Source organism: Protopterus annectens, chromosome 6.part1, assembly GCF_019279795.1.
Source record: "Protopterus annectens isolate FY-2018-M chromosome 6.part1, PAN1.0, whole genome shotgun sequence".
In the NCBI taxonomy this organism is placed as follows: Eukaryota; Metazoa; Chordata; order Ceratodontiformes; family Protopteridae; genus Protopterus; species Protopterus annectens.
The window spans coordinates 473,048,014-473,075,454 of NC_056738.1; the positions used below are offsets into that span (position 1 = coordinate 473,048,014).

General features: G+C 38.4%; 1 protein-coding gene across 12 annotated transcripts in view; it reads left to right on the top strand.

Moving 5' to 3' along the window:
* The window catches only part of PCBP3 (poly(rC) binding protein 3), a 964,963-nt gene that overhangs the window by 889,553 nt on the left and 47,969 nt on the right, over nt 1-27,441 (top strand). For 9 of the 12 annotated variants that reach the window (XM_044075918.1, XM_044075910.1, XM_044075913.1 and 6 more), the window contains one exon: nt 421-499. The exons of 1 other annotated variant lie outside the window; for it this stretch is intronic. In XM_044075918.1, the coding sequence (XP_043931853.1) occupies nt 421-499 (79 nt within the window). The remainder of the gene's footprint in view (nt 1-420; nt 500-27,441) is intronic. 2 more of the 12 variants (XM_044075919.1, XM_044075917.1) reach the window with 1 other exon arrangement.

Here is a 27,441-nt window from a genome sequence, read left to right on the forward strand (position 1 = left end):
AAAGGTCTTCATAGATGCAGGAATCCTCTTCAGCACTTGTGTAGAAAGGATACCAAGAAAGAAAATTTATATTTCACACAGTTCAGATGGTAATTTTTAATGGAGTAAATTTCTTACAGATGTGTACTACCAAGAAGTAATATATCACTCATTATGCATAAAACTGAATTGATATGACAATTTCCAGCTGTTGAAAACTGCAAATCATAATACCAGGAAAATGAAACATTAGCAACTAACTTAATTATTATAGCTTTCAGGTAGACAGGCCAAGTCCTTACTATAAATATTCCTTTTCGACCATGTTAAGCATGGTACTATTCTGTTGCACTGTTACTTTATTCTGTGAATTTTGTTGGTGTGATTTATAGATCTTTAACAATAACCTTCTTAGTTCTAATATCCCTCCTACCCCCTCAGCAGTTGACCAAGCTCCACCAGTTGGCTATGCAGCAAACCCCTTTCAATCCCCTTGGACAGACCACCCCTGCCTTCCCTGGTACGTACCCAGGATACCCTTTACAAATGTCCTTCTCTCTGTACCTTTGCTGTTTCTTTTCTCTGTCTGTTATTTTTTAACTTGTTCTATTTACTGAATAGTAAATAAGACAAGTAACACAATGTTGTGTGATTTGAACAAATGTGAGTATTGAGACTATCATTTCTGACAGTGTGTAAGATGCATATAACAAACTTTGCATGAAATGGACATTGTCATATATGTGTTTAGAGTGTCATTGTAAGTAGGGAATGGACAATTATTTCATATACTGTTTGATATCTTTTATTTAACTGTCTACTTTCTTGTTGTACTTCTATGGGTATTAAAATAACATTGTTAAGACAAATTTCAAAGTAGCAGGAAACAGACACATGAATGAGTATTTTAATCAGTAAAGTTATTAGAATTTTGTTGAAGTCAGAGAATTAAACAAAATTGTCTGAAATAAATTCATGTTCATTTCCAATCTAAAACAAATCCTCACAGCTGAATGCACACTTATGAGTCAAGAAAGGAAATGCTTTACAACTGTTTTTGTAACACTGTTATGTACTTACAGAAGCTGCTTGCAAGTACTACTTATATGTTACATTGCCATATCTTTTTCTGATTTTTAGATTTTGGGGGTTGTTTTATCTCAAAATCACATCTCTTTATTGTCTTTCCAAAGGACATTACTGTTTTTCTCTAGGTTTTAAGCTTCTCCGGCATATCACAGCTCATTTATAAATGCATTACACAAGACTGACAAGAGATGTAATCTATATAAATCTAGAAGTGATAAAAATTATTATAAAGAAATGCTGATGGGCTTAATTTTGAATAATGGTAAATGAAAAGATGCAATAAAATACCACATACAGGTGAAAATTTTTGGGACAATTAAACAAGTAAATAGCTTCATAAATAGCAACTGGTAAATGGTAGAAGTACCTACAAAAGTTTGCAAAATGGTATGAATTTTTTTGTACTATGGGGCATTAGAAGGATTTATGAGTAACATGAGCTGCTATACTGTTTGTTAAACAAAGTTATAACAATCAGCAAATGTGTTTTCTATAGTCTTTGTAGTGTGGATTATACCAAATGAATGGATTGGACTTTTAAGATGCACTTACAATACCAGAATGCAAAAATGTACTGTGATTGTAGCCTCTCAATGAAGCCTTGAAGCTGTGGCATACATTTCAAAGTATGGGAACAATATATAATCACTTTACAAGTATCTAGGGAGGTAAACACAATGACGTCTGATGCACACTCTACCTGAATATTAAACCATGTACAAAGTATTTAGCAATTCACATTTCATCTAAAATATATGAAAATATTTTAGAAGGGCAGTTGATGTATGAATACATGAAAGATTTCAAGTATATTGTATTTACTGTATTTTGAAGCACACATATATTATCTGAACTGCAGTGACAGATGTGGTAGTGAATAGCTTGATGTTTTTTTTTTTTTGCTTGTCTATGAGAATGGTCAAAGATATTTGGAAGGTATAGCTAGACAGAATCGATTGCTCCTGGACCTTTTGTGATTAGGAACTCTAGTACAGAATGATTTTTGTAGGTTAAAGTGGGTCAGGTTGGTTCTCTCATTAACTAAAAGATGTTCATGTCTGAAAATATGCAATGAAGATCACGCTTAAACGGAATGAGAACGTCAGTGTCAAAGTTAACAAGGAGCAGTATTCTTTTTGGATTAGCCTTCCCAGAATGCCAGTGTTTATACAATGTCACTAAAGTCTGAGTTTGAGAAGGATGGGGTTGTACTATATAACTATGGTTAAGAGCTGAGTTTTGAGAGAGAGAGATGAAGTATAATCCTATTTAGGCCATATTCACATTCAGTGGATGACCTTGCAATGGATTTACAGGTGTTCTATATGGGGTCTACTTCACACAATCAACTTTTTAAAACATTGAAATTCATATGGTTGAGGCCATATGATCAACATTTTAAAAAGTCAAACTGTTTGTGTTGAGATCATGGTACAGTAGACACTGGGTAGTTTGCCTTTTCTCTGCTGTAGTGCAATCTCAGAGTTGGTATTTTTAAGTAGCAGGGGGTGTGGGAGACATCTGCCACTGCATAACACTGGCTTGTTAGCTTGTTTTTCTACTTTTAAAACACTGATCAAATGGACTCGACCATATGAATTTTGACATTATAAAAAGTCAATCATACAGGTAGTATTTTGTAACTCTCCCAGTTCTGCTTCCAGGCTGATCAAAAATTATGATGTTAATGTTATGGAAAATATGCTTCACGCAAGATTTTTTTATTCATTGAAATGAGTGAGCTAAATGTTTCTTATATATCCAAGGCTTGTATCCGTATGGACATTGTTTCTTTCATAAGACATCCCGTACCAAGAAATGTTAAAAGTTTGTTAGTTTTGCTAACTGTTCGAGCAGCAAAAAATACCTTTACTGTGGCAAACTGCATCCTGTACAAACCACAAGACCAAACAAAGAAAAAAAGGATGGTAGAAGCGCTCAATTAAATTCTCTTCACTTTATTTTCAACAACAGCAACGCTTTCAGGTTTCCCCTTCTTCAGTGCTAACATAACAAATCAATTATCCATTCAAATAAATAGTAGCAACAATAAAACATGTGACACAGCCCATCCAGTGTAAAATAAACTAAAAACAGTAATTAGTTAAAACACAATTAACACAATGCAAGTACATCAATTTATATAATTCATGCAACTTTTGTTACTTCTTACATAGAACTGGTTTAATACTTATCGCATTATTAATGCCAGGATATATGTCTGCTAGAGGTTAGAGTTGCTGGCGCTATGTCAGACTCCAAGCCGGTCACAAGTGGTGTCCCATAGGGCTCGGTCCTTGGCCCCCTATTGTTCGGTACTCGTGTACTTCTCAGAAGTACAGGCCAACATGGGAGGACTTTGGCTGACAAAGTTTGCAGACGACTGCAAACTGGGCGCCATAGTGGAAAGTGCATCTGACACGGATATCCTTCAGAAGGGACTCACGGAAACAGATAGCTGGTGCCAGAGCCATGGCCTGAAGTTAAATGCCAAAAAATGTATAGTCATACCCTTCGGGAAAAACAAGGTAACCCCAAGCTACCATATAGGTGGCAATCCACTAAGCACAGAAGAGGTTATCAGGGACCTGGGGACCCAGGTTGACAGTGGCCTTTCTTTTGACACTCACGTTGCTAAAGTGGTTAGAAAGACCTTCTACATTGCCCACCTGATCATGAAGGGATTCACATCCAGATCTAGTGAGGTCATTGTTCCCTGTACTCTTCACTTATCAGACCAATGATCGAGTACAATGCCCCATTCGGGATGTATCTCACCCGACATCTGCAGCAATTGGAGAGACCCCAAAAGTTCCTCACCAAAAGGATAAAGGGACTCCAAAATCTGTCATATGCTGCCAGATTGAAGAAACTCCAGCTCTATTCAGTTGCATACCATCTGCTCAGAGGTGACATGTGCCTGACATACAAGGCCATGTCCAACCCGAATTAATGGACATGCTCCACCTCAAAAAATCCAAATCCACCAAAACCACTAGAGCAAGCGACTTAAACCTTAGCATGGATATAAATAGGATGTGCTGGAGGGATAGATTTATCACTCAGAGACTCCCTATGCTGTGGAATAAAATCCCGGTCCATGTGAGGCAGAGCACCTCGCTGGCTCTGTTCAAGAGAAATCTTGACCTGTGGATGGGAGATCGTAAGTTTATCCCGGGAATAATCTCTGTGTCACTGCTGGACAGAGGCACAACAAACTAATGGGCACAGTATTTTTTCATATAAGGGGTGGGGTAAGCCACACAACTTTGGGCTAGGCTTATAAATGCCTTAGGGCAGATAGCCTAGTATAAACCTATGAACCTATGAACCTATGGATGCCCTCATTCCATTTAGCATTCTTTCTGTATGCCTCAAGTATTCTTCATCAGATCATCTTCTGCTTTCCTGCACGTGTGCCCAAATTATCAGAATCTGTTTATCTTTCAACTTGCTTTCAAATGCTCCACACCGGAAGTATATCCCTCATTGGTGAGATCTGATCATAAACTAATCTCACTGGAAATCCACATCCCGCCCCCACCCCAAGCAAAAAAGACCATAGTGAAGAACTTCTCTAAAGCAAACTTCACACTACTCAAGACTGGTGTGGTATCCTTCAAGGCCCCTGAGCCAGAGGAAACCAAAACCCAAGCTGCGGAAGCCCTTACAAATGCCTTCTATGAACACCTCCAGGACTGCATGGATCAGGCAATCCCAAATAAAACCAAGACTCTTTCCACAAAGGGCAAACGCCCAGTCTGGTGGACCCCAGCCATTAACAAACTTTACAATAAGAGGAGAAAGCTATTACATGATAGAACAAAATCCATAAAAGGGAAGTCACCCCTGATCATTATTAGTAAAAAAATACGAGCACTCATAAAATCAACTAAGGTCAATTTTGAGAGAAAATTGCCATGGATTCAAAGGACAATCATAAGGCCTTTTTCAGCTATGTTAGGAACCTGGGTGGAAACTCCCAGATATGCTCAGAATTAGTCCAAAATGATACAAAAATCACTGAACCCACAGACATTGCCAACATACTGGCAGACAGGTTCAGTGCAAACTTCACCCCCCTCTCCACCCCCTAAAGGAGAGATAACTATCCCAGCCGAGTGTAGCCTCCCAGACATCTCAAATGCGCAGGTGAAAGCTGCTCTCTCTAAAGCTAAAAACACAGCATCAGTGGGACCGGATGGTGTCCCCGGCTGTGTGCTACACGAGCTAAATGAGGAATTAAACCCGCACATAAGGCAGCTGTTTAATCTCAGCCTTACCACAGGATACGTGCCCAAGGAGTGGCGTATGGCAACTGTGGTCCTACTCCACAAAGGCGGCGCCTCTACGGACCCTGGTAATTACCGCACCATAAGCTTAACAAGTCTAGTCTGCAAAGCTTTGGAGAGGATCATAATGGAGCTCATAAACAAAGATATAGGGGACTTGCAGACATTGGACCTGACCCAGTTTGGCTTTGTCAAGGGAAGATCATGCCTTTTGAACTTGGTCGACTTCTTCGAAACAGTCACCAAGGCCATTGATGAGGGAAAGGCAGTCCATACAGCCTACCTTGACCTTGCAAAGGCTTTACACAATACCCCACTCGGTATTGTAGAAAAACTTGCCAGCTTAAATGTAAACCCATATGTCACAAGATGGGTTGCAAACTGGCTTAAGGACAGAACCCACAGGGTTAGAGTTGCTGGCGCTGTGTCAGACTCCAAGCCGGTCACAAGTGGTGTCCCACAGGGCTCGGTCCTTGGCCCCTATTGTTTGGCATCTACTTCTCAGAAGTACAGGCCAACATGGGAGGACTTTGGCTGACAAAGTTTGCAGATGACTGCAAACTGGGCCATAGTGGAAAGTGCATCGGACATGCATATCCTTCAGAAGGGACTCACGGAAACAGATAGCTGGTGCCAGAGCCATGGCCTGAAGTTAAACGCCAAAAATGTAGAGTCATACCCTTCGGGAAAAACAAGGTAACCCCAAGCTACCATATAGGTGGCAATCCACTAAGCATAGAAGAGGTTATCAGGGACCTGGGGACCCAGGTTGACAGTGGCCTTTCTTTGACACTCACATTGCTAAAGTGGTTAGAAAGACCTTCTACATTGCCCCTGATCATGAAGGGATTCACATCCAGATCTAGTGAGGTCATTGTTCCCTGTACTCTTCACTTATCAGACCAATGATCGAGTACAATGCCCCATTCGGGATGTATCTCACCCGACATCTGCAGCAATTGGAGAGACCCCAAAAGTTCCTCACCAAAAGGATAAAGGGACTCCAAAATCTGTCATATGCTGCCAGATTGAAGAAACTCCAGCTCTATTCAGTCGCATACCGCCTGCTCAGAGGTGACATGTGCCTGACATACAAGGCCATGTCCAACCTGGAATTAATGGACATGCTCCACCTCAAAAATCCAAATCCACCAAAACCACTAGAGCAAGCGACTTAAACCTTAGCACGGATATAAATAGGACGTGCTGGAGGGATAGATTTATCACTCAGAGACTCCCTATGCTGTGGAATAAAATCCCGGTCCATGTGAGGCAGAGCACCTCGCTGACTCTGTTCAAGAGAAATCTAGACCTGTGGATGGGAGATCGTAGGTTTACCCTGGGAATCATCTCTGTGTCACTGCTGGACAGAGGCACAACAAACTAATGGGCACAGTATTTTTTCATATAAGGGGTGGCGTAAGCCACAATAATTTGGGCTAGGCTTATAAATGCCTTAGGGCAGATAGCCTAGTATAAACCTATGAACCTATGAACCTATGAACTTCTGTGCAGTTGGAGCTACGTTGGCTTCTGCTCTGATGTCCTCATTTCTGCATCTGTCCCGCAGAAAGCATCCTACTATTTGTTTCAGACACTTATCTCTATTGTCTCTAGCTTCCTGAACTGCTCTGCCTTCACTGCCCAGGTTTCTATACTATACAGGTAGCACTGACCACACCACTGTTTTGTACACCTTACTTTTCAGATTTTTTGGCATCCTTCTGTCATTCACTCCCCCTGACACTCTGTGTCAGTTGTCTGCAGACACACTCTCTCCAGTTTTTACCTCCTTGTTCAGACTTGACTTCTCCTCAACCACCCCTCCCAGATATTTGAAGTTGCTAACTTGTTCCACTATTTCCATTGTATTTCAGTTGTCATATTCACTTTTTGTTTTCCCCATTTGCTGCGTTACAAATCTCTTATCTGTACTCAGTTTCATCCTGTATGCCTTTAGTTTTGCATTCCATTCCACTATAATTTGCTGATGTTTCTGTTGAGAGTCAGATGTTTCTGTTCAGAGTCTTTCTGTAATGCCATATCATCTGCATACAGCAGCTTTGTTGACCTGACCCTTGACCTGTTTCTTAATACAGTCCATCACAAGTATGAACAAGAGTGGGATCACAGCTGACCCCTAATGCATACCCACTCCAACTTGGAACCTCTCTCTGTGTCAGAACACTTTTTGTAGTTGTGTCATTGGTTCTCTGGCATAGTCTGCATTAATTCTAACAATGTTTCTGGGACTTCGAATCATCGGACAGCTGCCCAAATCAGTTTTTTTGGCATGTTGTCACATGCTTTCTCCAAGTATAGGAATGCCCAGTTGAATTCTTTCCTAATTCCTAGCTTTTTCTCAGCTATCTGTCAAACTGCAAACATTGGGTTAGCTGTACTCTGTCCTTATCTGAATATGAGCTGCCTGTCTCCCATCTTACTTTCTACTAATCTGTATATTTGTTTATCAATCACCCTCTCTAAAACTTTCATTCAGTGTGATAGGAGTTTGGTATCTCTATACGGCCCACAGTTGTGAATGTTCCTTTGTTCTTTTACAATTCACTAGTATGCTTATTCTCCAGTCATCTGGGATATGCCTTTCTCTCCATACTTCTATACGTACCTCCTGGAGCCATTTCAACCTTAACTCATGCAACATCTTGATCATATCTGCATGACCTCATCTGAGCCTGCTACTTTCCCTGACGATTTTCCTTGACTGCTGCTCTTGCTTTTTCTGAGGTGAACTCATCTTCTTCTTTCATTTTATGCTGTGTCTGGGGAAGTACGACTTCCATGGAGTTTTCTTCATTCAGAAGCTGCTGAAAGTATATTTCTACCTGCCTTTGAAGTCCTGTGGACTGGTGAGCAAGCTGGTATCCGTTATAAAGATTGCCTGAAGATTACCTTTATTCTTCTGTCTTTGCAATTCTTTGTGCTACTTACCGAGCCACTATAAAGAACCTGGTGGAGTTTCTCTGATGTCTTGTTCTTTGCTACTGCAACTGCTGTCTTAGCCTCTTTGTCAGCCAACCAGTATACCTTCTTAGCTTGTTCTGTCTTTCCTATATCTCAAATTTTTCCTGCACTCCTCCTCTCTTTTTATGATTTCTTGGACTTCTGTATTCCATCACAAGTTTTCATGATGTACCATATTTCCATACTTAGCTTGGCTGCGTACCTGTTTTATATTCCTCATCACATGCTGTTTTAAGGTGTTACCTTTCTTCTTCTTTAGCTTGTCCTCATATTTCTTCTTCTTCCTAAGGTACTAGAGCCCTGAACATTTCCTTGAACTCTTGTGCTTTCTCTCCATTAAACTTCCAGGTTTTCAGCCTAATCTCTGTTGCCCTTAGTGTTTTCTCTGACTACTGCTTGCAGCTGATTGTGGTAACCAGTGATTTGTGCTATAGGTACATCATGTGGAGGGGTAAATCAGGCCTGAAAACAGAAGCAGTCCTCCAAAATAGGGAGAGTGTCCAACAGCAGCTAGAGGAGCCAAGCTTATTGGCCTGAGTAGATCAATAAAGGTGTGCATCACTGTGAATTTAAATGGATGATTTGTATATTTTCCATGATACCTATCAAGTGAGATTTATAGATGCTGTTATATTTATGTGTGTATCTATATATCTGTATGTATGTATGTATATATGGATCTAGGATGCTTGCTCGAGTGAGTAAACGACCGAAACCCAAACGGCCAGGCATACTTACGTGAAAGTGCTTTTCACTGAAGAAGCACTTTTGCGTAAGTATGCCTGTTGCCATGGCTGTACTACTGTGCGGGTAAGGGAAATTTCCCTTTTCCCCACTGTAGTGCAGTCTCGGAGGGAGAATATTAAAGTAGGGAGCCTCCCACCCTGCTAAAATGTAAATGTAGTGTTTTTTTTTTTTTTGTAACATGCTTTAACGAAAGCTCTTTTTCGATAAAAGCGCGTTCGTTAAAGTGTGTTCAGTTATTATGGATTCGGACGTTTGCTCACTCGAGTAAACGTCCTAGATCCGTATATATATATATATATATATATATATATATATATATATATAGATAGATATATATCTGTATTATACACACACACGCACACACACACACACACACACACACACACACACACACACACACACACACACACACACACACACACACACACACATGCATAGATACATATATAGGCACACACACACACACACACACACACACACACACACACACACACACACACACACACACACACACACACACACACACACACACACTTGTATTTGAGAGGGAGATGTTAAATGTCCAGAAAAAAGCAACAGACACTAGAAAGCAGGGCAAGCTTGATCAGTGCTTTCAGGAAGAGTAGGTGTGAGGTTGTCAAAGGGAGACACAAGGGGACGGGCAAACAGGGAATAGCTATGAGTGTTTTGGAGGTGAGAAGATAAACTGGAAATATTTTATAGGGATTTTGGGGCGTTAGAGAGGGAGAATATATGAAGGGGATAGAAGGAGAAGATGGAGGCAGAAAAGTCAACTGTGGGACAGAGATACCTTTTGGGAGGGCTGTTATATTCCCAAAATTGTAGCTCTTGGTACTGGTCTATGACTTGTGAAAGTAACTATTGTACCAGTGGCAGAGAATACCTCAAAGGCTAAAGGAAAAAAATGTTTGTGGGGAAAGGCTCAAGTGTGACCAGGAAGGGGCATATAATTTCCATATATTGTGGTGGTGTGATGAAGCTGGGTATGGAAGGAGAAGGAATTGTTATTACGGAAGACAGAAAAGCCACTAGAAGATACATATCGCTTTTGTGACTACAGTAGGGATGGAGTTTTTTTTTTTTAATTTGGCATATAAAAGAGGAAATACAGTTGGTAACAAGCTGGGTTATGTGAATACTTCTACAAGAGGAAGTGGCTAAAGACAGGAATGTCTAGAAAGAAATGAAAAGGTGGGTAAGAAGGATGAAAGAGTGTAAATTTTTGCTTGAGATAGGAGATTACAAAACCAAGACGTTTAACTGGAAGGGGAAGCTCTAGTTGTACTAAGTTCACTGCATAGGCTAGGATCAAGGAGGATGGGTTGGGGTCAATTTAGGAAAACTGGGGAACTGGGGGTTACAAGAAATAAGGCAATTTATTATTGGACTTACGTTCTGTATATTGTATACAGACTTCTCAACTGTCCCTATTTTGAATGAACATTCTTATTTTAGGCCCAAGTTACTCCTGTACATGGTGATCCAATTTTTGAGACAGAGGTGCTGGAAGCTGTTGAAGACTGGTGCGCGGAGGGTGAGAGGGGCACTTAGTGATCTAAAAAGGGCACTTTTTTAAAAATATTTATTACCACAATATAGGTTCACTTGGAGGACATTTTAAGCTCAGCCAATTTCCCTTTTGGTGCTTGAATTAACATTTCCTGATTGGTCTTACCTATCCCATGGCTGATAATTGTATATTAGCCCTAGTGAGAATAAATATAGATAATTTGAAGGGACCCATGTAAAGGAAGCAGCATTTAGGAACTGCCTCTATCCATTAGTGGTATGAGGGGCAATCCTGAAGTACATTTTCTATTACCCATCCTTAGATCTAAGGTGCATTTGAATATGGACAGGGATGAGCTTTGTTTTACTTGAATGGATAGTCTGTTCTGGAACAGTGGTAGCCTCTGTGATATATATCCATTTTTCCACAACATTCAGTTTAGAAGCCTGGACTGAGTATTTCTGATGCCATTTGACTTGCTGTTGTTCAGTAGGTCCATCTGTATTAGGTCAGAGGATGCCTTGTATGCCAGACATGTCACCTCTAAGCACGCTGTAGGATACTGAGTATAGTGGTAAATCTCTGAGGTGGTCCATGCAAGACCTATTGTTTAGGACTTGTATCCTTTTCATAAGGTATCTCTCTGGGTATTCCAATTGTTGCATGGGTCTGGACAGATACATACCAAAGTGGGCATTATACAAACTGATTGACTTAATGAGGGCTTTGTAAAGGGGACAATAACATCTCTTGATCTTGTCAAAATCAATTTGGTTATAAGCTGTGCAATATAGAAAGACTTTCTTATGACTCTGGGCACATGTTTGACAAATGTTAGGTCACTGTACACACAAGTTCCCAAATGCCAAACAACTGTGTCACTTCTCAGGGGCATTGTCAATTTGGCAGTTTGCTGGAGTAGATGACTTTCCAAAGGATATAATAATGTATTTCTTGGTGTTTAGTTTCAGTTCATGATTCTGGCACCAGTTATTGTTTGGGACAAACTTTCCTGCATGATGGCTAAGTCATTTGGGGATTCAATAACTGCTCCTTAGTTACAGTCATCTCAAACGTAGTCTGCCAAAGCCCTTTGATATTTCCTTTTACTTTTGAGATGTATATGCCAGACAGAAAAAGTCTCAGCACCAAACCCTGGGGGACTCCATTGCTGACTGGTCTCCTCCCCTAGTTTGATTTCCTGCAGCCTGTGAGCAAGCATACATGTTTGCGTTCTTTGATTCACCTTCCTGACTGTATTAATCTGATTGTATTAAATTATATGCCTTGTATAATACATCACCACTTGTTAGAATGTGTTTTAAATTTGTAGTTTGGACCAGTTTTCTAGTAAACAATGAAACAAAATGTATGAACCAATAATGACAAAACTACCCATTTCAGAAAATTTCAACCATAAAAGGCCACTCAGACTTCTGCCATTACAATCCACCAATATCAGTAAATATTTAAAATCTCTGCAGAAGTCAGTTATCTAAATAATTCCGCATTAAAGGGATCTGTAACTAATGAAGAGGTTGCTGCTAGCAATCAACTTTATATTTCATTGTTTCATCTACAAATAAAGTGCCTGCTGCCCTTGAAGAATAAATTGCCTATGCTACATTAAAAAATGATAAGCTAGTAATTTTGCAATGGGGAATGGATGGCAAACCAATAACAGGTTCATAGTTACTAGGTATCTCCTCCAAAGGAGGACATTCATAGGATTACAGCATCCACACCCTTTAAAATACAACAGAGTATAATATCAGTGATCCATCTGCATAATGTGGGAGTAGAACCCACAGCCTTCTGCATCAAAAGCAAGTATATTACCTGTTGTGCTACTAACAATGCAAGCATCTTAGCATACGTAGCACTAAACTTCTCTTCTCCTGAAGCTCTCAGCTCCATGTAAAATCCACTTGATACTCAACTAAATCTCTCAAATTCAAAGCACAAGAAATTTGGAAAAAGCCAACATTTATTTGGAGGGGGTGTTCAAAGGCCCATAACCAGGGACACATTTTAAATATTGCTTGTATAATCTTAGAAAGTTGCTAAAATAAAGTGTTTGTGTTACCACGTGTTTCCTGAAAGAGAGGAAGACTGAAACTTAAAGGGCTATCATTATTTAGTGAATTCAGTTCTCATTGATTTGCCAGAAAACCACACATTTTAAGAGGAACAGAACAAAAGAATAAGCCAAATATTCTGTGAAAATCTGGACAGTTGAGAGCTATGGAGTCAACTCCCTGAATCACAAGTGGTGGTATGAGTAGAGAATTCAGACTCTTGTTGGAGCCTGAGTAACACTAACCGCCAGGTATACCTAACTGGGAGCATTTTGTACACACACACATACACACACACACACACACACACACACACACACACACACACACACACACACACACACACACACACACACACACACACACTTGGGAGCAGCATAACTCCTGCAAATAAAAGAAAAAACTCTCCTTAACGGCATGACTCTGGCTTTGGCAACACCAACAGAACAGCGGCAGCATAACTCCTGTAACACAGAGCAATAAGAGAACAAGAACAGCTAGTTTAACTTTTGCATGCAAATCCACATTGTCCACATTAATCCACGTGAAAACTCCACTTCATTAATTTTTTTCTGACAAGTCTTGCAGCTGTAAAAGTGGTGGGGCTCCCCCTGGCTCTATGGTTCAGCACCTATGTTTGGAGAGATGCCCCTATTTTTAAGTTTGATTTATCCTTTCACACAATTTTCTGAATCTTTCTCATCATATGAGATTTTTAAAGCCGTCTAGTACATAGAAAATTACTACATTACCAACGTACTAGTGGCAACAATAATTTAGAGAAATAGGACACACATCATTATTTTTTCGGAAGCAAAAATAAATGACCTTGTGTGGTAGAATGTTGCAATACAGTTCATTAAAATCTACATATTTTACATGTTACTTATATATTTTTCCCTCATTTTTGTTACTGCCTAATTTTTAAACATGTTTCTAAGTAGTGTCCGACATTCCTACCTGAAGCAGGAAAAGTTCGGTATTCAGATTTTATGCTAACTGTATGTTCACATTTTTGGCTGCGTGACCCTACTTTGCCAGGGCATTTGTTACTATTTTCCATATCTGCAGGTTGAGAGGTATAATTTTGTGAACTAAGTGGACCTTTTTTGTTGGCTTTTTGCCCCAATGACTGCTGACCACCAAGCCTCCCCAACTGGACTTGGCTTATTCATTCACCAGTACTGGTATCCCAAGTACAGGAATATGATTCATACAGAAGGGCATCATCTCCAAGATACTATAATGTTGTTTCTGCTTTTGCTGGTAGACAGTTTTGTTTAAAACCCTAATCTTGACCCCGTATACTCAATTTGAAGACTTGTTTCACTTTGCAGTAGGTGTAAGCGTTCCTGCCCATGTCCCATGGTACTGTTTCAAAGCTTGACACACCCACAGTGCACAGTGTGGCATTATCAGCACCTCTTTCACCAGTAGGTGGCAGCATTTTTTGTGGGTTATGGCTCCTCTGTCCTTTTAGGATGGACACATAGGCATTGGCTGCTCACTGCCATTCTTCTTTGCCTGACTCCTTCAGGGTCTGAGCCACTAATCATTCTTGGGTTATCTGGTTCATAGTTAGGGCTTCATCAGTTTTCACCACAGAGCCAGGGACTAAACAAAATTTGAGGGAAAAGTAAGTCTGTCTAGATAATCTTTCTCCTTTAGGAGACTGTATTCCTGGGTAAATGGTTCAGTCTCTCGCTCTCTCTCTGTCTAATAGTGGTGCTATAAGACCAGAGGATGCTGATAGATATTCACTTGTTCAAAAGAAGATCTAAGAATTATACAGGCAACTACATGGCTCCTAGTCTCTCCTAGAGATGAGCAGCAGCATAAATTCATGCAGTGAAGGTCTTATCAGAATAAACTTATTCACATTTGTGCTGGGTCACCAGCATGATAAGGTCACTGAAACCCACAAGTGTCCTACATCTAAATTCTTGCAACATCCGTGACATTGTTTTTATAGTAGTTTAGAGTGCAAGTTAGACAGTATGGGGCCAGGATGATGAAGCACATTTTGAACTAGATGATTGAGGCGAGAAAGGTCTTCTGATGATGTACCTAGTAGAACGCAGATAATCAGTAAAATCTCATAAGCTTCATTAGTATGACAAATCTAGTTAAGCATATTTGTATCAAATACTACGCCTCAGCTAAAGACTAAGATCAGACTGTGTGCCGATGAATCCTCACTGGTGCAATGGCCACAACAGGAAGGGAAAGACTCCCAAGTCATCTTGTGGTTTGAAGAGTAGAATTCTATAAAAATCTGCCTGCTTTGAGTATTAGCCCTGGAAATTAAAGAGAAGAAGAAGCTGAGGTCAGAAATATCTTTTCTGAAACCGTGCAGTGCAAATGTTAACTGTTGCATGGCAGAGCACACTGGAAGGGAATAAGCATATCAGATGTCGGTGTCATTATCATGTTTTTACATAGTATGGGTGTTTTATAATGACACAATCCATAAAGTGACATCAGACTGCCCTTACACCTTGCTGTTAGAATGCTAAGAGGTGTCAGCCAACAATTTTATTTTCCTGTGCTCAACATATCTGCAGATGGTAAATGCAGCCATGAAATAAAAATATATTTGCTTTTTGGAAGAAAAGCTATAGCAAATATGGAAAAGATTTTTAAAGAACAATATGTATTACATTCAGACATCTCAACTGTCCCCATTTCTGAGGAAGGTTCCTATTTTCAGGCCTGGTGTATTTGCATGTGATTTACTTCTTTTGCTGGAATGTCCCTATTTTCAAGCTTAATTTGCCCCATTACTTAATTTTCTGAATCGTTACTCATCACACATGAATTTGGAGTTGTCCGCTTCACAGAAAACTGCACTACATGGACAACATACTAGTGGCATCAATAATTTAAAGAAAGAGGACACACATCTTACATTGCCCATTTTTAAGATACAAATGTAAATGACTATGTGGTAGAATTGTTCAATACGGTACATGGAAGTTTACAGATTTTACATTGTCTCTTTGATAATGTCCTTATTATTTCCCATCATTTATTTCAAACTTGGATTTTTAAATGTGTTTCTGAGTAGTATCTCACATTCCTGCTGGGACTGGGAAGAGTCATGTGATACTTGGCATTCAGAGTTTCGCTAATTATACATGCAGATTTTTGGCTGGCTGTACCTACTTTTCAAAGGCCTTCATACCTCCTTTCAACGCTTGCAGGTTGAGATATGATCACATTGTTAACAAAGGCCCATATAGTGAAATATATGATTTTCACGGTGATAACATATGGCTATGAGAATTAGACTATAAGTTAGGGTTGTGCACAGAAAAATCAATGCTTTTAAACTCAGGTGATGTAGAAATCTTTTGGGAGTAGCATGCATTGTAAGAAGATCAAATCAGTCAGTACTTAAGGAAAGAAAGAAACCAAGATGTTTCATTAGAAGGTCTGTTAGTAAAACTAAACAAATAGTTTGGCCATGTAATGGAAAGGCAGGATTCACTAGAAAAGATGCTGGGAAGATGAACGGTAAAAGAGGAAGGGTGGCAGATGCTAAGAGGGATAGATAACATTACTGAAATAATGAATACGAATTTGAAAGAACTTAAATAAGCAGTTGTAGACAGACAGGGCTGGTGTGCTAAGTCTTTCAGGGCATGAACAGATAGGCTTGACTAAATAACACTGCCTTAATCTTCTAATATTCAGATGTATAGTCCCTTTTCTGTGCTGAATTTCAATGAGACATTTTGTCTGACTGTTCTAGACACTTAAAATAGGACCTGCTGTAAGGCTCTCCAATTACCCTAGGAGTGACATTGCAATGGTCCTTCATCAATGGCCACTCTGCCATCCAACTATTTAATGCCTAAGATGAGATATCTTTGAACTTTTTTGTGTGAGTCCATTGGAATTGCAATAAAATCTGCTATTTCATCTGCCATTGCCACAGTAATGCTAGAGCACCTATTCTCTCCTTTGGCTATTCTGACTATTGATTCTTTAATGCCTGATCTGTACTGGATTTCTGCCTGCCACTTTGTCTGAATCCATTAGATTTTTTTTAATTATTTTTTGGTCTTGTTTTCCTGCCTTGACATCAAGCCTCACATCCACTTCCCTAGTTGTCCTGTAAATTCCCTATGATGATGACAACACTATGGGACACTTGTTCTTGCTTACAAAGAGGGTTGAACAGTGGGAATGGTCTCAGAGAACTGGAATGGTTTTCTTTAAGCCCCTAACTGTTCTTGCTGCACATGGCTGCTCTATCCCAAAGGCTGACTTGCAATGGGCATATGTGAGGAATTTGCCTCCCACTTCACTGCCATGATCACCGTTACACCTACATTTTTATGTTGAGAATGGTATAGGTGTTTATATAGGTAATTGCCATTCTGTTTAGTATTCCAAAGCTATATTTTGGTGCAACTTTGTCTGTAGGCTCAGGTTAGCAGATCTGCAGTCCCATGTACTACCCATAGTGTTGCTGACCCCCAAAATTAGCATTTAATTTTGTGTTTCTGCAGTGTTCTTCAGATAAAGCAAGTAAGTATTACATAGTTTGCTTACCTCGAACTGCTGAACAGTGTTTGCTGTCATATTTATAGGTTCATAGGTAAGTACTAGGCTAACTACCCTTGCAGATCATTTTAAACAGTTTCCCTTTTTTGCTTGAATTAACCTATCCCATTTGGTTAGAGACTAGCCATACCCATCCTGTGGTTGATAATTATATATTACCCTAATGAGAATAACTGAGATAATACCATAGATAATTTGAGGGGAACCTTGCATGGGATAAAGCATGCATGGTTCCTCTCAAATTACCTATGGTATGATGGGAACCATGGATTGGATAAAGCATGCTGCTTTTGTGCATTAGTGGTACAGGGGGGAGTCCTGGGCTAAATCTTTGGTTTCTCAGCCATAGATCCAAGTTGGATTTGAATATGTACAAGGATGGACTTTAATTTATGTGGATGGAGACTCTATTCCAGAGCAGCAATATCCTCTGCAAGATATACCTGCCCTCCAACTGTTCTGGTGATGTTACAGAAAAGGCACAGATCCCTAGTCAGAGTATTTCTGCTGCCATTTGTGTTGCTGATGTGCAGTAAATCCATCAGTAATGTGTTGAAGAATGCCTTGCATGCCAGACACAGACCACCTCTTAGCAGTCTATAGTATACAGAATATAGTGACAGGGCTTAGAGTCAGTCTATGTAGTTCATGTTATTTAAGGCTTGTATCCTTCTAGTAAGGTATCTCTGTGGGCAATCCAATTGTTGCATGTATTTGGACAGATACATGCCACAGGGGACATTATAGTCAATGACTGGCCTAATGAGTATCAAGAAAAGGGGACAATGACATCCCTAGATCTTGACACAATCCCTTTGTTTATCAGCTGTGCAATATAGAAGGGCCTTCTTACAAAATAGACACGTTTGTCTGAAGTTAGAGCACTGTCCACATAAGTTCCCAAATCCCAAACAACTGGTCATTCCTTAGGGACGTATTTTCACTGTGGTAGTCCCCAGGGGTAGATGACTTACCAAAGTTTAATAAACATTTATTTAAGATCCCCATTACTTTTGGTATTCAATTACTGGAAATGCATGTCCAAGGAAGCTGCTTACTTCTTCTGCAGATACACGATGACTGATTTTGTAGCATACGTTGAGAGGTGTATTGAAACTCTTTTACTTTTGGGGGGGGACTGTGTTTCCTGGGCTCGTTCATTTCCAGATTATAATATTATCCCCACTAAACCTTTAAAAAGACTTATTTTCTATGGTTTGTTGGCTTTTAAACTGAAAGGATAGCAGTTGAATGATTTGTTGACAGGATGGTTTTCAAACAAATCAGCATAAACTGTCAGTTATGACAGCTGTAAAGCAGTGAACTAGAACCTGATGAATTAGCTGCCAAACTTATGGACTTAGACCCTTATTTAATTTTAAAATAAACTATCTTAGTGAACTTGCTTGAGGCAGGATTCTTCTTCTCAAAGCCATGCTTTGAATTAATCAAATAATATTATTTGATACTATGCTTATCAATGAAATGCTATCTGTAGCATGCTTGTTTAATATTTTCTTAAAGTTTTATTGCCATGTATTTTAAACTCTGGCTGCTGAGGAATTTCTCATGTCATGATTTGTGTTGCAGTGACTTGGAAATTACCATTTTTTGGGAGTCTTACTGTACTCTAATACTTCAAATTGCTACATGGTGCAGAAAGGACTGATGTAGCTGAAATGTATATTTACTATTGTAACTGACTGCATCCAAAGCTGCATAGGTAGTCTCATATATTGCTTCAGTGGTAGTTGCCCTGCTTGTAGCTTTGTTTTTCTAAGCTGCATTTATTTGTCAATGTCCATTGGAGACTTACATCCTCGTTTTAGACTTTCCGATTGCTCATAATATTTGTGGTTACTTCATCTTAACATGTCATTTGCTAGCCAAAGAGTGGTATAGGTCTGTTACAGTTAAATGTTACTCTAGCTAGTCTTATAGTAGAGCTGCTGGTTTTGTAATTTTGCTTTCATAACTGTGTTATATTCTATAAAGTGCTCCCAAATCATTGTCATTCCTGTAATGTTGTAGGCCAGCAAAAGTCTGTTAATTGCTTATCCAGTTTCCTAAGTGCTTTATATAAATAGCAGGCAAAACTGCAAGTGGTGAACAGCATTTACTGGTGGAATTTCTTTTTCAATTCTGTCTCCTCTGAACATGCCCAGTGACTTTCAGTAACAATATATGATGGGACTCACTTTAATCCCTCTTCGCTTCTAAGGGTCATTATATTTATAGTTTACTTTTCCACATCCCACTCACAGATTAGAAGATGTATTCCACGGCTGTCTGTTCAGAGCCTTACACCATTCACAGACCATATCACTTTTGCAATGGCATTATACTATAAACTCCAACATTTCAGAACAACTTTTGTACTGTAAGATCAACTATAAAGCATAGTTTGAAAAACTGTATTAAAAACTGTAAAGAAACAGTTTCAAATGACTTCAGAAAGAATGAAGGTCCCTTACAAGTATACCTTTAGTTATATGTTCTATTAAATATTCTCCATTTTAGTAACTGACTTAAATGGCATACTACAATGATCTATAAATTGTTTATTTAAGCAGGTCTACATCCCTTCAAACAAATAAATATGACTATCAAATTACAATTTCTATATCAATGAAAATAGTCTTGCTTCGATATTGTAGTTTGCTAATAAAAAGCTTATATTCAAAGCCAGCTTCCACTGTCGGTAACACAAATACATTATATTCCAAAAGTTTTTTGACAGATTACTATAAATCTTTATTTTGAAATTATTTTACTCATGAGATATCAATAATAATCCTAGCCCCACAACAAACTAAAATATAGTTCTTCAAACAGTTTATGGTTACAGATATTAATCCTGGTACTACAGAGTTGGATAGCACAGTGGTGTAGCTGTTAGAGCTGTTTCCTCACAGCAAAAGATTCTCCAGTTCAATTCTCGGCTGTGGTGCCTTCTGTACGAAGTTTGCATGTCCTCTCTACATTTGTGTGGGTTTCCTCTGGGTGCTCTGGCTTTGTCCCAAAGGCATCCAGTAGGTAGAGTGGACACTCTAAACTGGCCCTAGATGTGAGTGTGTGGTGCACCCTCTGAGGAGGGATGGGGCTTGGGCTAGCAACCTGATCCTGTAAAACCAGTACCTGCTATGGAAACAACAAGTGCTGAATAGTGCTCATTGTCCAATCTGCTAAATGCATGGGAGCGGATCCAGGACTACAGAGTTAACAGAATCCTGGCTTGGACACCAGCTCTTCCTCTCCCACATTATTAGTAGAAATTATCAACTTTCAGGGAGCAGTAGACTATTACTTATTAAAAAGGGGGGGGTAGTACTTTTTTTAGGAAAAATAAAACAGTGCATATGCCAAAATAACAATGATGCCATCTCCAGCTTAACTTATAATAAGTGAGCACACTAAACTCCTCATTATGGTATGTAGACACTATGTAGACCCACAAGCCTAGTTTTACCCAACCCTATTTTTTTTTTTTTTTTGCTCCACTGACAAGAAAGAGGCTGGAGAATGAGTTGCATTTGATACTTTCTCTCAGGATTAGGGAGCACCAGCAGGGTGGGAGGGGGCAGTGTCCTACAGGTCGAGTGGAGTGGTTACCTATAGAGTCATGGCTCTGCCCTCCCTGGTGTCAAGACTTATCTTTTGTAGCCTGGGTGGACAAAGAGGCACTTATAGAAGCTGCCAGCAAAATGTGAAATATAAAATGAAGTTATAGGCCTGCTTTAATAAGGCTGCATTCCTAGGCCTATACAAAGAGAATACTATATTTATATAGGATTTATTCTGATGAAACTATATTTATGTCAGTCTGTATCTTACATAGTACAGTCCTTTTATTTTATGCATTTTTTAGTTTAGTCAGGACTATGATAGGATTTATTAGTACTACTATAGTTTTGCTATGCTTTTAAAATCAGTTAAATAAACTCAGAGTGTGAATCACAGAAAACTATTTAATACAAGCTATGAACCTATATGAATCTAATATTGAGCACTTTCATCTGTATAAAGAAAGGACTTCATCAGAATAACAAACAAGTGCCACAAATGTATTTAAAAAACATACGTAAAACAATAAAACATAACCTAAAAAAATAACAAGGTTAACAATAAAACCATACACCATTAAACCTTATTATTTTTGCTACGTAAAACTCAATTGACAGATATGAATTAATTAAAACCAGATTCCTGGTCAGCTTCCACAAATAATTACTAGTATAATTCTCTATTTTGATAAAAAAAATCTGCATTCCCACCCTATTCAAATGTAAATCTTTTTCTAGAACAAAGAAAATACATGTATAATAATAAGGGCTGGTAATTGTTTGTTTGGCCAATGCTCCATTACAAGTCTTATGTTTCATAGTACACATATGTTGATAAATTTGTTTTAAACTTGTTTAAATTCTTACCCACATAAAAAGTAGTTCAGGAAGTACAAATAGCCATATACACAACACATGAAGTGTTACAATCAAAGTGTAACCTGACATTCACAACTCTTTCTGCCATCATAACAAACGACATGAATAAACATACACTGTTTGCATCTTCTACAAAGGAACATGCCAAGAGGTGTATTAATTTTAGTTAAGATACTAGTATTTTCCAATCTTTGTTTAATATTCCTACCTTTTCTAAAAGAAAAAAATGGTTTTGAGCCTAACCTATGTTCATATCCATTAATTTTTTTTAAAAAATGCCAATGTTTATCACATTTATTGTGAATATCATATTTATTTTGGTTCTTTTAGGTCATTTAATGTTTTATTTATTTTAAATGCATTTGTGGCATTTGTTGGTTATTCTGATGAAATTCTTTGTTTATTTGGATGAAACAGCACAATTTTAAATAGTTTTCTGTGGTTTATACTCTGAGTGTATTTTTTGGCTGTGTTGGGGCATCTCATGTTATTTCTTTTAAAATCAGTTCATATAGTTAGAAGTAGGTCAATTTTGCTGGTAATGTCATTTTCTGACTGGCAAGTTGTGGTCTGTGTTCTCATTTTAACTTTGTTCTAATAAGAACCATTTTCTTTTGTAGGCAGTTGATTTAGTTGCATAGCAGTGCTGCTTTTATTTTGTGTTTGTGTGTATGCCTTACACTGTGTATTTAATTTACTCAGGGTAGTGAATAGAAAATGTGGTATTTATTTAACTTTTTTGAGTTATATTTTACTTTCTTTGTTAAAATAAGTGTTGATTTTGGTGTAGTGGGAATGTTTTTAATTATTGTTTTAACTATGCATATGATTAAGGTGGGAGTTATTTTAGATGAGTTTGAGTTTTTATGGCACATCAGTATGATTTGCTTATAAGTATATAACATTATGTTTCTTTTTACAATGTAGTGAAATGGATGGACAAAGCAGTCTTCATTTCACATTATATTTACTTATTTTACCTTTATGTTATGTTAAGCATATATTTGGGACTGGGGTTTATTTTAGGCGAGGAAGGATGTTTTGGTGGGTGTCAGTTTCTATATTTGGCCATATATACTTTTAATTTAGAGCTGCTTTGGGAGTGGCATACTTATGACAGGATTAGAAGAATTTTTAATAGTTTTCATGGGACACCTGAGGTCTATATAAACTATTGATAAATGCCAAAAGTGTAACTATTTTTTGATGCTGCAGTGAAAAATATTGACACAGTGTACCAGATACATTTTTATCACATCCTTTTTCTAGGATTCATTCTCTCTCTCTCTCTCTTTCTCTTTCTCTCTCCCATACTTTTTTGCTCTCATATGTGTGCATTTCTCTTTCTCTCTTTCTGTATTATCTCTATCTATATCTACATCTATACATCTAAATATCTACAGTGGATATAAAAAGTGTACACACCCCTGTTAAAATGCCAGGTTTTTGTGATATAAAAAAAGGGACCACAATAAATAATTTCAAAACTTTTCTTACCTTTAATGTGACCTATAACCTGCACAATTCAATTGAAAAACAAACAAATCTGTTAGGGGAAAAATATAAAAAATAAAAAATGAACAATAAGCTGGTTGCATAAGTGTGCACACCCTTAAACTAATACTTTGTTGAAGTTTTGAAATGATTTATTGTGGTCTCTTTTTTATATCACAAAAAATTGCATTTTAACAGGGGTGTGTACAATTTTTATATTTTATATATATATATATATATATATATATATATATATATATATATATATATATATATATATATTTTTTTTTTTCATTTATTTGTTTTCCGCTCACTGAGTGCAGGGGTAAGGGTTTGGGACCCCATTAATCTTGCAATGTATTAACTAGGTTATCACAGAATGAACATACAAATGTTTTATGAGCAGATTCTAATAAATTAATCAAACAGTCTTATGAAAAAGTGAAACTATCTAAATATAATGCTTTGCATTTCTGAAAATATTTAAACATTAAAAATTAATTCTTATAGTCAGAGAAGTATGAATTGTGCAAAAATAATGATGTTTGTCTTGGTACAACAATGAATGTTATGAAAAAAACACATTGGTAAAAAATATTATCCAGTTTTCTGCAATGTTATTCAAGCATACACATTTTATATCTTAATTCATTCTGAAGATGAACATTACTGATATTTTGTTGATATTCTTGAAATACATCAAACTGCTACAAGATATCATTCCATGCTTATGGCAGGTGTGGATGACATCATATATATAATTATGATAAATACTTTCTGCTCTGGTAGTCTTCATCTTGCAAAGGTACAACAGTAAAGGCAGACAAAGCACATGTATGTAAATGCAGCATGTCAGGATATATAACTCAGACATAACTCTTGTTAGAGGAGGGGCTTAGTGCTGTACATCATAGAGACCATCAGACAGTAGCAGTCCCCACCTCATCCGCTAGACCAGCATTACTTGGAGAACACAACACCTTTATGCACACTGCCAGAGACTTTACGCCTTTTTGACCCAGCCTAGATATGCTGGTGAGAAATAATGCTGTAAACCCCACCCTCAGCTCAGCAGTAACTACTGGGTTTATCCTCCCACCAGATTTCTTAGTGATTAGTGCTATGTACTGGTCGTGACAAGCAGATGATTCCTCAATGTCACAGTATCCTGTTAGTGATCAGTGTACCCCCCTATCCCTACCTTCTTGTCAGAGATCTGTGCCTCTTTCATATTCACTGTTAGACATTCCCATTCTCTTCACCTATCAGAGATGTGCCCTTGACCTCAATGCACGATGAAAGGTTCTGTCAGGCAAACCTAGAGTTTCTATGTGGCACACCTCATCATGAAGGGCTTTTCATCCAGAAAAAAGGAGGTCATTGTCCCACTGTACTCATCCCTCATTAGACCCATTATAGAATACAATGCCCCATTTGGTATGTACCTCTCAAGACATCTGCAACAACTGGAAAGGCCTCAGAAATACCTCACTAAAAGAATCACAGGCCTAAAGCAGATGCCCTACGCTGACCACCTTAAAAAACTCCCGCTATACTCTGTCGTCTACTCAGAGGCGATCTCTGCTTAACATACAAGGCCATGTCGAACCCAGAGCTGATGGACATGCTACACTTAAAGAAATCCCAATCCCTCAGAGCTACACGCTCCAGGGATCTAAACCTTGTCATCACAATAAACAAAACATGCTGGAGGGATAGGTTCCTGACCCAGAGACTCCCCAGACTCTGGAATAGATTGCCCATACATGTCAAGCAGAGTGCCTCTTTGGACCTCTTCAAGAGGAACCTTGACGATTGGATGGGAGAAAGGAAATTCACCCCAGGGATCACGCTGCTAGACAGGGGTCCAGGAAAGTAAATAATGTGGGAAGAAATAGCCAGGGAATTGTTATGGCTAGGCTTGTATAGGCCCTAGGGCTGATAGCCTAGTACCAACCTATGAACCTAATCTCTATCTGTGGCAATAGATTCTGCATCTATTATGTCCACATTCTACATGGGCTAACTCAGCCAGATATATCATAATGGGACATTAAACTTTCTTACTCCAGTGCTGACCAGCATAATGATTTTGTTAGTGAAGCACAAATCTTTAGCAGTGCACTTGTTTTGTGTGAGCACTATCCTAATCAGTTGTTTGAAAGGTACCTTTAGCTTATCTCTTCCTATCCGCTTTATAAAATGTACCACTCTACCAAGTGCGCCTTAATTATGAGGGTCCTTCCAATTTAGGAAAACTAGGTAATAGTTAATAGTAATGATGTCAGTAACTGTTATTTTATGGTTTTGAACTCTACACTACAAACACCATAACAATAGTGAAAACAATGATGCTGAAAGGCTGCATGCCATCAGTAAGGCAGTGTGACCACAAATGGCCCTGTAGTGACTATACATAATGCAAGCACATGCACCAAGAAGTCACTATGATAGACTCTATCACTCTTTCACTAACCTCATGTACCTTTACTAAATGTCCGTAGGTTGGTTTTCCAGGGTTACACTCTAGTGAACCATAGTTACACACATTGCAGCATGTGACCTAAAAACTGTAAGAAAGATGTAATAATGCACCATGATGGAACATGAGCACTGATGGTTTTTATGGGCTATTGCTTAACCATTGTTTCTGTTAGTAAACACATTATGTTTTTCAATTTGAAGAACAAAGTACACTTAATCCAGGAATATTGTACAGTCATACTTCATATTCAGAGTTTCATGAAACACATGTACGGGAGTATAAACTGTCCTACAGAGACACAACACAAAAAATCCAGAGGGCATTATAGATGTTCTAGGCATATGCAGCTGCACCACATACACAGACAGACAGACATGCATATGTAAATGCAAACATGCCTATATGCAGTCACAAGTGCACACACACACACACACACACACACACACACACACACACACACACACACACACACACACACACACACACACACACACACACACTTATCCCATACAGGTACAAAAGCATCTGCAGTGTGCCACAAAAAAAAATCAAAGAGTATTAAAGAGTCAAAGATTCAAAGAAAACTTTATTGTCATTTAGGAAACACAAGCGCAATCTAAATGAAATTTTGGGTAACAGCTTGCTATCAGAGTACAGAGGCAATTTAAGTATAAAAGAATAAGATATGACATATACACAACTATTTTAAAGGCTAATACACATAACAAATACTCCTTATAACCTATTTCTAGTCAGGTATAACTACCCATACATATAATCCTAAACATATGAACAAATAATAATATACACAGAAAAAGAGAAGAAAAGGCAGATTGTTAATATTACACATGAGGAATTATTGCAATTGCACTGTTAAGAGAAAGATATTGTACATCTGTAAGAATATATTAACTATAGTGAATTAAATAATGTATCACTTTCAGTAAAATATTACTAGTGAGATCATGTTTGGAGGTAGGAGACGTCCAAGTTGGTATCACAGCTTATGAGCCTTATTACTGCTGGACAGAAGCTGTTCAAGAGCCTGGAGGTCTTACAGTGGATGCTGCGGTACTTCTTGCCAGATGAAAGTCTAGCAAACCAGCCAAATGCTGGATGTGATGTGTCACAAAGTATTTTGTATGCCCTCTTTATGCTTCTTGTTGTAAAAGGTTCTTGCATGGTTGGAATATTTTTGCCCATAATCCTCTCCGCAATCCTCAACACTCTTTGAAGCTTCTTCCTGTCTGCCATAGTATTATTTCTGTACCCCATAGTAAAGCTGCAGGTGAGTATACTTTCAATATCTCCTTTATAGAACATGGATAGAGCATTCATAGGAAGCGTTGCTCTTTTGAGCCTTCTCAGGAAGTACAGGCATTGGTGAGCTTTTTTAATTATCTGGCCTGTGTTTATGGGCCAAGAGAGGTCTTCTGAGATGTGTACACCCAGGAACTTTGTAGACTGAAATCTCTCTACCACCTCGCCATTGATCTCAAGTGGCAAATGAATGGTTGGCCTTTTTCTGAATTCAATGATAATTTCTTTAGTTTCATTGACATTCAGATCCAAGTTGTTATTTTTGCACCATTTGACCAGAGAGCTGACTTTGTTCCTGTATTCCCTCTTATCATCATCCCTTATGAGACCCACTACAGTGGTATCATCTGCGAATTTGGTGATATGGTTATTGGAAAATTTTGCAGACCAGTCATGGGTAAGGAAGGTGAATAGCAGAGGACTATGT